Genomic DNA, 12,380 nt, shown 5'->3' with positions numbered 1-12,380 from the left:
CCTATCGTCTCTTCATCCTCTCAGTTGACCCTTAGAGTAGGCGTGCGACCAGGCCCAGCTTTGCAGACAGGAGAACTGAGGCATGCAGCCATTAGCTAGCTTGCCTGAGGTCCCGCCCTGGGGCCAGTGGTGGGTCTGGGCCTTGGACGCTGGTGCCCGGCCTCTGGAGCCTGTGTTCTTAGCTACTGAACTTCCCTGTTTAAGCCGATGCGGGGCAGGGGGTGGGCAGCCCTGAGGTCTCTTTGTCCATCTGTAGGAATCTTCATCCAGGTCAGGAGCCCTGAGGCTAGAAAGCAATGCTGTGCCTCTGTCTCTCTCTGCCTCTCGTACATGCCAGGGCATCTGGGGCAAGCCAGGAGCTGGGTACCATCCGGCACGGAAAGTGGGGGATGTTTAAGGCCCCCTGAGTCTGAGAGTCTATGATTCTAAGAATTGTCCTGGGGTCTCATTCCCGACAGCCAGCCTCTGCCTTGGACTCATTTGCTGGACTTTGGGGTCTTGGGAGGTGGGGGTGGAGGGTGGGGGGAGTCCCTGAAGGCTCAGGGTGGTGCCCACCCACCAGCCCAGACGCGGGGCACCAGCAGGCTCCTCCTCCTCAACGCCCGGGCTCTTATCAGGGAAGCAGTTCGGGTTGGTGCGGAGGGGGAAGCCTGAGGCCCGGGGCTCCAGCAAGGTGGGTGGGAGAGATAGGGAAGTGGGGAGGGGGCCTCTGGGTCCTGTTGGGAAGGCCTGAGGCTGGAAGGGACGCCCAGAGCCTGTGGTGTCCTTGCTGGTCGGGCCTCTCGACACGGTTCCGGGGCTGCTGCCGCTCCCATCCTTGCAGGCAAGACGCCTGCACCTTTAATTAGCAGGCGGCAGCCTCTCCCCGATTCATCACAGTCACTGTTTAATTAGCTGCACACAAGGCACCCCTACCCCCCAGCTCTGGGCTGAGCAGCCTGCCTCTCTCACAGAGGCTGCCACCACCTCATGGTGTCCCCTGTCACCACCCCCCATACTTATTCTGCTCCCCAGAATGGGGGATGGGGCGGGCGCGCCTGGCTGAAACCTCAAGGAGATTCTGGGCACTGACGCTTATATTGAGGGCATCCGGCAAACATTATTAGGACCTCAAGGCTGTGCCAGGCTGGCGCTGGGTGGCCACCTCCTGCTGGGGACGACTTTTCCCTTTGGGAGGTGTTGCTCCCCCCTCCCCACATCCCGAAAGGGACAGCCATTTCTTCCTGTTCGTCTCTGTCCCCAGAGCCTAGCAGGCGCTTCTGAAAAGGCCGCATCTTTCAGGATGGAGAGCGTCCATTCTGCAACCAGGCTACGGGCAAAAGGAGGTGGCAAGGGGTTCTCAGCCCTGCTCTGCATCCTCACGGACCCGGGAGTCAGGGCTGCCAAAGTGAGCCCACAGTCTGTGGCTGGGCCAGGCACTCTGTTTCCCTGAAGCAGGGCGGGGCTCGTGGCCCCGGGAGGGACACCGCACACCCTTGTGCAGAGCCAGGGCGGCTGCTGCCTCGGGGCAGCCAGCTGGAGCAGGAGGCTCGGGTTCCATCCCAGCCCTGTGCTCTGGTCCATCCTGTGGCTGCAGGTAAATCAGCCACCCTGGGGCCGAAGAAGGCTGTCAACCCCCACCTCTGGCTCTGAGGTGGACTAAGGGCGTGGAAGGATCAGCGTTTATTCTGGTCCCCGAGGGAAGTGCCAGAGCCTACCGACCCTGGTCCTGACCATCTGGGTGGCCTCCCGCCAGCCACCGAACTGCACTGGCCTCGGTTTCCCCATAAGTAGCAGCCACCTCATGGGTTGTCATGAGGATTCAACGATTGGCAGTGTTCAGGGCGTTCAGAACAGAGGGGGCCCTCAGCAGTCACGGGCGGGCTGCTGCTTTCTGCCATTATTTCTCCTCCTTTTCCTCATCAGTATTTACGGCCAAGTGTGAGGGAGTTGGTGGCGGGTGAGTGAGGCAGCCTCCTTGCTTTCAGTTTTCCTTCCAGTGGGGGAGACAGCTGAAAACAAGTCATAAAGAAAGGAAAAGTGTAACTTCATCTGAATTAAGCCTGCAAGTCAGTTAATGGTACCACAGGGGTGTTCCTTTCTTGGTTTGGACCCAGGTACCAGGTGAGGTAATGGGAGGATATACAGGAATCCTCTGTATTGTCTTTGCAACTTTTCTATGAATCTAAAATTATTCTCTAAAAAGAGTTTTTTTTTTTAATTTTTTAATTTTTTTTTTGTCGTTTTGCCATTTCTCGGGCCGCTCCCGCAGCATATGGAGGTTCCCAGGCTAGGGGTCTAGTCGGAGCTGTAGCTGCCAGCCTACGCCAGAGCCACAGCAACGCTGGATCCGAGCCGCGTCTGCAACCTAGACCACAGCTCATGGCAACGCCGGATCGTTAACCCACTGAGCAAGGGCAGGGACCGAACCCGCAAGTTCATGGTTCCTAGTCGGTAACCACTGCGCCATGACGGGAACTCCTATTTTAAAAATACAATTTGAGGGAGTTCCCTTGTGGTGCAGCTGATTAATGATCCAGTGTTGTCACTGCTTTAGCTCTGGTCGCTGCTGTGGGTCAGTCCCTGGCCTGGAACTTCCACCTGCCCCAGTCATGGGCCAAAAAAAAAAAAAAAATACAATTAGGGCTAATGGAAGTACCACGAAGAAAATAAACAGAGGCAAGAGATGGAGGAGGGTGTGGGGCCGTTTTAGACAGGGTAGTTTGGGAGGGCTTCTCGGAGGAGGCCGCAATCGGGAGAAACAGAGTGATGGGAAGAAGCAAGCCCGGGATCAGGGGAGGGCTGGCCAGGAGGAGGGACAGCAGGCACCAGGGCCTGGGGCAGGAAATGGCTTGGGAGACTTGAGGGCCACCTGCAGGATAGGTGGGGACCGGGTGGATGGAGATGAGCTCTGAGAAGAGGAGCTGACCACTTCCTGTCCCTTTCAAAGGACGGGGGAAAGAGCGAGACTCTGGGCTGGGATCTGTGTCTGGCCCTTTCCAGGAGTTAGCACCTCATTTTAGTCCTTACCGTCATTGCCCCCCCCACCCCTGGGAGGGGGGAGGTACCATCATTTCACCTACAGGTAAGACCGAGGAAGAACAGAGACTCAGCCCAAGTCCCGAGGTAAAAGCAGTGAAAGTGTAAAAGCGACAGGCTTGTGCTTGGAACCAGAGACCTCATGGCCCTCGAGGCTGTGCTGGGGACTTGCCGGGAAACAAAGTGGCTGCAAGGCGGGCCCCATCCCTGCACAAGGCCTGGGCGCGGCTGTGGCAGGGCGGCCCGCAGGAGAGCGGGCGCTCAAGCAAGGGAGCGTCTTTGTACCACAGTTCTGTAATCAGCTTTGGAAATAGTCACACTACACCTGTGTGATACAAAATCCTGAAGGTACAAAACAACAAGTAGAGACAAGTTAAAGTCCCCCTCTCCCACTTTCCCTCCCCAGAGACGCCCTCGAAGACCTGTTCCTTGTGCATCCTTCTGAAATAGTGTCTTGACCACTAGCAAAAATCCAGCAGGCCCCATAGGGGTGGAGACCTGCAAGAAAGCTCTAGATGCACAGTTGTTGCTTTTAATTCCCATACCAACCCTTGCCATATATATATATGGTATGGGAATTAAAAAATATATAAATATATATGTATGTATGGCAAGGGCTGGTATGGGAATTAAAGTATATATAAATATATATATGTGTATGGCAAGGGTTGGTATGGGAATTAAAAAATATATAAATATACATATATACATATACATCTGTTTAAAATTGGAATGAACTGAGGCACACACAGGTTAAGTCACTCACCCAAGGCCACACAGCTAATACAGGGTTTGAACTCAGGGACTCTCTGACACCATTGTATAGATGAAGAAAGGGAGGCCAGAAAAGTTGAGTAACCAGCCCCAGGGGACCCAGCAAGGAGGTTGAGGATACAGGACTTGAGTCTGGTAGTCTCACTCCAGAGCCACACCCCTGAGCACTGCACTGTCCCCGGAGAAAGGACCTCAACTCCGGAGTCAGCCACACCCGGGAGCGATGCCCGCCACTGCCCTCTGCACGGCCTTGGACAGTTGCTGCCTTCCCTGTAGTCTGGGAAAAGGAACAGAGGAAGGGAAGCCTGCCTTTCAGATGGCTTGAGGATGCGTGAGAGTGGAGGGCGAGGCCTTTGGTGCACTTTTTTTTCTTTCTCTTTTTATTTAATTTTTTTTTTTTTTTTTTTTTTTTTTTTTTTTTGCTTTTTAGGGCCACGCCTGCGACATATGAAAATTCCCAGGCTAGGGATCAAATCGGAGCTGTAGCTGCCAGCCTACACCACAGCCACAGCCACAGCAAAATGGGATCTGAACTGCGTCTGCGACCTACACCACAGCTCACGGCAATGCCGGATCCTTAACCCATGAGCAAGGCCAGGGATCGAACCTGCATCCTCATCAATCCTAGTCAGGTTTGTTAACCACCGAGCCACAAAGGGAACTCCTTTTTTTTCTATTTTTAGATCTGTACCCTCGGCATATGGAAGTTCCCAGGCTAGGGGTCAAATCAGAGCTGCAGCTGCTGCCCTACGCCACAGCCACATCCAACACCAGATCCAAGCCTCGAATGCGACCTACGCCACAGTTTGTGGCAACACTGGATCCTTAAACCACTGAGTGAGGCCAGGGATCAAACCCCCATCCTCATGGATTCTAATCAGGTTCTTAGCCACAACAGGAACTCCTCCGGTGCACTTGTTATGCTGCTCTTCTCACTGTCCAGTGGGTGCTCCCTATGGCAGGCAGGAGGAAAGGTGTGGCCAGGTGGGCATGTCAGGGCCCAGGTGGGGCCTTCCTTCCATGAAGCTGTGCAGGCAAAACAGATGAGCAGCTTTCCCAGGAGCGGGGGCTGGGTGGAGCCCCTGTCCCCCGCATCCATCCTCCCCCAGCCCACAGCCACACTGCTGACCTGGCTTAGTAGTGAGAGGGGCCTGGGGATTGAGGTACAGAACAGTCTGGGAGCATCTGGCAGTGATCTCAGCCAGGTTGCCCAGAACAACACGGGGTGGGGAGGGGGAATGCCGGAACTGAGGAGGCAAAACCAGGCTCGGGTTGGAATCCCAGCTCGCCTGTGCCCCTGGTCATATTACCTCACCGCCTCGAGCCTTGGTTTCCTTGTCTGCAAAACAGGGTTATTATCAGAATTGAGATTTCATCATCATAATGGTAGAGCTGCTTACACAATGCACGGTATGCAGTTGGTGCTCAATAAATGTCACTCTCCTCCACTGACTAGCTGATTAAACTCATTTTCCAAACCCCACAGCCTGGAGACGAGTTTTGGCACTTGTCCTGTGTTCACGCGGCTGTCGGGGATGTACTTTGGTTGCCAAATGTTAGAATTGCTGAAACACTTACAGGGAGGTGGGGGAGACTGTTTGAAAGTGGCACCGTCCCTTACTGATGGGACCCGGCGTCACAGGGCCTCCTCTGCAAGTGCCAGGAGACGACCGACAGATCCTCAGCACCGCCCCCCCACCCCCTGCCGCCTGAGGCTGGGCTGGCTCAGCCCACAACTACTTCTTTTTGGCAACTCCTTTTCTAGAAGGCTCCCAGAAGACACCGCCTACTGTCCTGACAGTGTTCTGGGCGTTCCGTCTGGTCTGGAGCCGGAGGTGGCTGCAGGGGGTGGAAGGGAGCTGGGCCAGTCCTGGGGGCGTCGGTCCAGGCGGGGGTGGGGTGCGGGTATGTGGTGTTCCGGCCTGGTCCTCTCTGCCCCCTGCCCCTGGGCTGAGGGAAACTGGCAGGGGTCTAGTGCTTTCCCGTGGGCGGGTGTGAAAGTGTTGGAAAAACTGGAAGGGGCTTCTCCTGTGCGGGCATAATGAGCTTTAAAAACCCTTCTGTCTTTTCTGTGAGGCAGAAACGACAAGCTAGAAATGACCTTGATCACCAGCGATGTTCTGGGAGGATTTTAAAATGATAATGGGGCACACAAGGGTGTTCCTGGTCAAATATGTTTGGGAAATGCCACCTGAAACATAATCAAATAAAGTTGGGAAACACCGACTTCAACATCCGACGACACGGTTTCTTCTCTGCAAGGTTTCTCAGCGCCTTTCAGGTGCATCGTGAGATTCTGAGAGGCCGCGGCTTTGTCTACACAGCAGCTAGGCCTCTCTGACAACGGTGTCCTTTCAGCTGTCCTGGACCATCTCATGAGCTCAGAGGGCTATGGAAGCCACTTTGGGAAATGCCACCATAGTCAAAACCTCCCCCTCCACCACGCAACTGGAGGAATCTTGGGACATAGGGTCCAAATAAAAGGATTTGGAAGATGCTCTAGCCTTTGTTTTGTTTATTTCTTTATTTACTTATTTATTCACTTATTTATTTATTTGTCTTTTTGGCCACTCCAAGGCATATAGATAGAGTTCCCAGAACCAGGAATCGAATCCAAGCCAGAGCCGTGACCTACACCATAGCTGTAGCAATGCTGAATCCTTAACCCCCTGCGCCAGGCCAGGGATCAAACCCACATCCCTGCAGCTGCAGAGCCACTGTCGATCCCACTGCACTACAGCAGGAACTCCTCTAGCCTTTATTTTAATTTTCAGATGTTTAAATTTTTGTCTTTTTTAGGGCCGCACCTGTGGCGTATGTAAGTTCCTGGGCTAAGGGTCGACTCAGAGCTGCAGCTGCAAATCTGTGCCACAGCCACCGCAACAGTGGATCTGAGCTGCATCCATGACCCACACCGCAGTTTGCGGCAACGCCAGATCCTTAACCTACTGAGCGAGGCCAGGGATTGAACTTGCATCCTTATGTATATTAGTCGGGTTCTTAACCCTCTGAGCCACAACAGAAGCTTCCCTCACCTTTATTTTGAAGCTAAGACTTGGAGTTCTCTTATGGCACAGTGGGCTATGGATCTGGTGTTTTCGCTGTAGTGGCATGGGTTCAATCCCTGGCCAGGGGACTTCCACATGCTGTGGGTGTGGCCAAAAATTTTTTAAAAAGCTAAGACTTTAATCCTTATTTTCCCTGTCTTAACACATTTAATCTTGACAACCACTTTATAAAGTAAGCGCTGTCATCAGCTCCATTTTCCAAAGGGTAAACCAAGGCACAGAGAGACAAGTCCTAGCCCAAGGTTCATATCTAGTAAGTGGTGCTGCTGGGATTTGAACCCAGGTTGCTGAGTGAAGGGCTACTGTCATGGCCACTGCACGGTCCACCTTCGCTCTGGGGTCTCCGGAAGCTGCCCACTCAGCAGCCGTGCACTGAAGCTCCTGTCTGAGGGCGAAGCTTCTTGCAAGTGGCTGGTCTCAGGAGCTCTCAGGGGAGCCTGTGGCTTCTATTTCCCAGATGGCCAGGGTGGCCTTCTTCTAGCTCTGAGTCGGGCCCGGGGATGTGCCGTGGGTGCCCTACTGCCCCCAGCTGCGCCGCCAGCAGCCTGGCCCCACCGGAGGCCACGTTAAGACCATGTTATGCTCTCATTTCATCTCACCCTGTTTAGCACCATCCGTAGAGAGCGCCCCGGAGGGGAACCCAGGCTCAGAGAGGGGAAGTAACTTGCCCAGACACACAACCAGGAGACAGTGAGCCTGGGGTTGGAGCCAGGTCATTGGACTCCAGAGCTAGATGTTCAAGACACGAGTTCCCTTGGTAACAAAACAGTGGGCTCCCATGGCCAGGGCAGCGGAGCCACCGTGGGCCACACCCCATCAGGCCCCACTCTCCTCTGCCCAGCGGCCACGCCTGCAGACCCATTCAGCCCCCACGCTGGACAGATATGATCTCGGGTTCCCTGATAATCTCCCTGGGCCTCCCCTTCCCAGCCGCACATGGCCCAACAGTCAGTAGCCTAAAAACAGGCAGATAGGTCACCAGCACTGAGCGCCTCCGTGAGAAGCAGTTGCCATGGTGGCCGCTTGGCCGCGTGGAGCTTTATCTCCACCTCCTGGAGCAGGGCCCCTGGAGCTTCCTCCTTCTGGGGTGCAGACTTTTCACTCTGAGTGGTTTGTTTCTTCCCCTTTAGCTCACTGGTTCCTGGAGATAGAGTTGTTCATCTGTCTGTCCATCTGCGGACTGGGCACCTCTTGTGGGCTGGGCCCCCGCCAGGCTCACTTCTGCAGGCAGCTTGCTGGCCCTCACCTGCCCCAAGGGTGGCCAGGACCTCAGGTGCTTCCAGATCACCTTGGAAGCAAGGGTGCACGCCTGCGAGTGCAGGATCTGTTGGTAGAACAGGACCTGGGTTCAAATCCTACTGCCAATAATTTAATAATAAAGACACAACCCAATTTTTTTTTCTTGTCTGTGCCCTTGGCACAAAGATGTTTCTGGGCCAGGGACTGAAGCCACAGCACAGCAGCAGCCCAAGCGCTGCAGTGACAACGCCAGATCCTTAACCCGCTGCACCACAAGAGAACGCCACGTCTCATTTTTCTTTCTTTCTTTTTTTTTTTTAGGGCCACACCTGTGGCATATGGAAGTTCCCAGGCTAGGGATCAAATCAAAGCTGCAGCTGCCAGCCTATACCACAGCCACAGCAATGCCAGACCCGAGCTGGATCTGCAACCTGTGCGGCAGCTTTCGGCAGTGCCAGATCCTTAACTCACTGAGTGAGGCCAACATCCTCGTGGATACTAGTCGAGTTCTTAACTCCCTGAGTCACAACGGAAATTCCCACGCCCCCCCCCCCCACTTTTTTTTAATGGGCAAAGGACATAGACTTTCTGCAAGGAAGATAAATGGCCAACAAGCAGATGAAAGACGCTTCATGAACATCACCAGCCATCAGGGACAGGCACGTGCAACCCAAACCACACGAGCGACCTTGTCACACCCGCTACGGTGGCTAGAATCCGAAAGACAGAGAATAACACAGGTTGGTGAGAATGTGGAGACACCATGCCCTTCTCTGCCGTTGGCGGGAATGTTAGCGGTGCAGTCATGTTAGAAAAACGCCTGGCAGTTCCTCCAAAGGTTAAACAGAATTACCCCATGACCCGGCAATCCCACTCCCAGCTCTCTACCCCAGAGAAGTGAAACGGTGTGTCCACACCCAAAACTTACACAAACATCACTAGCATTATTTGTAATAGCCAAAAGGTAGAAAGAGCCTAAGTGCTTTTCGACTGAGGAACTAATAAACATAAGATGGAATATGACTTGACCGTGAAAAGGAATGACATAATGAGACACGCTACAGCGCGGATGAGCCTTGAAGATACACTGAGTGAAAGAAGCCGGTCATGATGACCACATAGTGCGTGGATGCATTTGTGTGAATTGTCTAGAACAGGCAAGTCTAGGGAGGGGGTTGGAGGAAGTCGGGGGGTGGGGGTCCCTGCTGATGGGTAGGGTTTGAGGGGAAGGGATGATGACACTATTAGAACACAGTGGTGATGGTTGCACGACTCTGTGATGATGCTAAGAGCCATTGAGTTGGGCACTAAATGAGTAAACTGTATGCTATTGTGAATTGTATCTCCATAAAGCTGCTGTAAAAAATTGGGAAATACACATAAGCCTAAGAAAAAAGAAAAAAAAAAAGTTAAGGTCCATAATCCTATCACCTAGAGACAACCACTGTTATGTTTTAATGATACTCTCCCAAATTATACTCTGTTGCCCTATGTGCTGCTTTTTCATTTAATAATACATTGTAAACATCTTTCCATGTCAATAAATATACTTCTACAGAAAAACAAATCCTACTTCCACCACTCACTGGCTGTGCGCCGGAGCCCTGGTCTCTCCACCTGCAAGGTGGGGTAACCACAGGACCCCCCACGGAGCAAGCTGTGAGGAAGAAGGCAGGCGACCGGGTACCCCCAGCCCAGGAAGACACTCTGGCAACAGAGGCTTTGTTATGTGATTACGCTCGTGCCAGCCAGGAGTGCTCCAACCAGGGGCAGCTCATTTCTGTATGTTCTGTATGTTTCAAACACACCAAGATTCAAAACATCCATAGTTCAGGGCCAGACCCTGGGAGAGTCCTGGAGGTGGTTGTGACCCTCGATGGAAAAAAAACCCACTCGTCAGAGCACCTACTGTGTGCCTGGCCCTGGCTCAAGGTATCTCCTTTCATCCTTGTGATGGGTGTTATCCACCCCTTATGTCGGAAGGGGAAACCGAGGCCTGGGGAGGTGCAGTCACTTGACCTTTTCAAACAGCTGCAGGTGGAGTGCATTTCCAGGTTAGCCGGTTGAAAGAGGATTCTTGCTTCTTCTTTTAAAGCGATGTCTTTAAAAAAGCTTGAGTTCTATCCAAATGGGGGATTGTGTTCTTATTCCCAAACGAGGAAGTGGCCGCTCCAAGATTTAAATCACGAGGATGTGCTGGTGTGGTGTGAGTCCAGGCTCGGGCTGTGGGGACGCAGTGGGACCTTGAGTATGTGTCTGCTGGAATGGCAGCCTGGCAGGGTGGGAGCCAGGGTGGGCAGGGTTCCACGTCTGGGTAGGGGTTAGGGGCCAGGCCCGGGAGACAGACAGTTGAGGTTGGAATCCCCCATCTGCTGGGGACTTGGGCAGCTTCCTCACAGTGTGAGCTCGCGTCCCCTGTCTCTATTAGGTGGGTGTAAGAATTAACTCAGTTTAGAGTTCTCTTTGTGTCTCAGTGAGTTGAGGACCCACCATTGTCTCTGTCAGGATTTGGGTTCAATCCCTGGCCGTGCTCAGTGGATTAAGGATTGGCATTGCTGTGAGCTGTGGTGTAGGTCACAGACGTGGCCCGGATCCCATGTTGCTGTGGCTGTGGCATAGGCCTCAGCTGCAGCTCCTACTCGACCCCCAGCCTGGGAACCACCATATGCCACAGGTGTGGCCGTAAAAAGCAAAAAAAATGAATTAGATAAGTTAGAGCACCTTGTGTCACTTGGCCGCCTCCTGATGCAGAATAAGCTTTGGCACCACCGGGTGGGTTGGGTGGAGGGTGCGGGGAGCCCAGGAGGAGGGGCCAGGAGAGGGGCCACTGCTCAGCTCAGCCTTTTCACACTGCTCTCCAGGTCCAGCCGAGGGTGGCCAGCCCACATGAAGGGTCAGAGACAGTCACCCACAGTTTCCATGTCCATTTCCCAGGACAGGAGAGGAAGGGGGGACACCTCTACCGAGAAGCCTGCCCCACTCTCCCCAGCCAGGCCCGGTCCCCCTAGTCCTCCCAGGTGCCGCTGCTCTGCACCTCTGGAACATGGACACCAACCGGCCTGCCCCTGTCCCCCTCTCTTCGGTCATCCCAGCACCGTCCAGGCTGGCCCCCCAGTGGGACTCCTGTTCTCTCAGCCTTGTTCCTCCTCGATGGCCCCGGTATCAGCAGTGAGTCTGACTCCCCACTTACTCACTGTGGATCCTGAGAAATCTACTCAGCTTCCCCAGCCTCAGTCTCCTCATCTGCAGAATGGGGAGAACAATTGCCCCTTAAAAGACTGGAGAATTAACTGAGAAAAAACCTGGGAAGAGCCAGAACTGTGCTGGGCCATGGCAAGCGTTTAACATGTTGGCCACAGTTACTCTGATCCCAGCCTTTTAAGGCCGTTGCAAAGTGCAGGGCTTCTGCCCCGGAGACCTCAGCTCCAGATGCTGGGCCTTGGGCCTCGAGAACAACCAGGCGTAATGGCTTTTGGGGTTCTTAGCCTGGCCTCTGCCCCTCCTCCTCCCGCCGGGCCAGCAGACCGGGTCCTCTGCTTGGACACCTCCCTCCCCACCGCTGACACATGGGTGCTGAGGTCTGTTGAACAAGTTACACAGACACCAAGTATGTGAGAAGGTCACGAGGCTCCGCCTTTTGTAGGAAAACACAGACTCATTCAATCATTCGGTCCTTCACTTGTCCTAGGCGCTGGGGATGCGGCAGCAAATGGAAGACAAAACTCCTACCCTAGTGGAGCCAACACTCTAGTGGGAGAGACAGACCCCAGAGAAAAGGAACAGTGACATATGGAGATTGTCACTTGGTGATAGACGCCAAGGAAAAGCGTCAGGGGAGGGGGTGCTATCATGTGAGGTAGCACAACCAGGGAAAGCCCGAGGAGAAGGGGCCATTTGAGCAAAAATTCAAAAGAGTGTTTCTTCAGCCATCCACCCACCCACCCACCCATCCACCCACCCACCCACCCATCCACCCACCCACCCATCCACCCATCCACCCACCCATCCACCCACCCATCCACCCATCCACCCACCCACCCATCCACCCACCCATCCACCCATCCACCCACCCATCCACCCATCCATCCATCCACATTCATTCATTCAGTCATTTAGTCCGTCAGCCAGCATCAGCAAACATTTTTTTGGGCCTGTTTGGTGGCCTTGGAAGGGTGGGGGGAGGTGGGCTCACCCCGTGTGGCTCACAGACAGTTTCTCGCAGCAGTGGGGTCCAGCCCACCCTGTAAGAGCCATCACGGTCTGCCAGGGACTGAGGGCTTC

At 54.0% G+C, this 12,380-nt stretch overlaps 1 protein-coding gene across 2 annotated transcripts in view; it reads left to right on the top strand.

Moving 5' to 3' along the window:
- The window catches only part of COMMD7 (COMM domain containing 7), a 71,583-nt gene extending 61,917 nt beyond the window's left edge, over positions 1-9,666 (top strand). Inside the window, exon 8 of one of the 2 annotated variants that reach the window (XM_085003546.1) lies at positions 5,873-9,666. In XM_085003546.1, coding sequence (XP_084859672.1) covers positions 5,873-5,932 — 60 coding nt within the window. In that variant the 3' untranslated portion in view covers positions 5,933-9,666. The remainder of the gene's footprint in view (positions 1-5,872) is intronic. The other variant, XM_085003547.1, reaches the window with a different exon arrangement.
- The last annotated feature ends 2,714 nt before the right edge of the window (positions 9,667-12,380 follow it).

The sequence above is a fragment of the Sus scrofa genome, chromosome 17 (assembly GCF_054392235.1).
Source record: "Sus scrofa isolate SSC_HxYL_T2T_F1_AM1 chromosome 17, Sscrofa_HxYL_maternal_Yorkshire_Landrace_v2.0, whole genome shotgun sequence".
Classification (NCBI taxonomy): domain Eukaryota; kingdom Metazoa; phylum Chordata; class Mammalia; order Artiodactyla; family Suidae; genus Sus; species Sus scrofa.
Note: the sequence above shows the minus strand (reverse complement) of the source record. Positions and strands in the feature narration are given on the sequence as shown.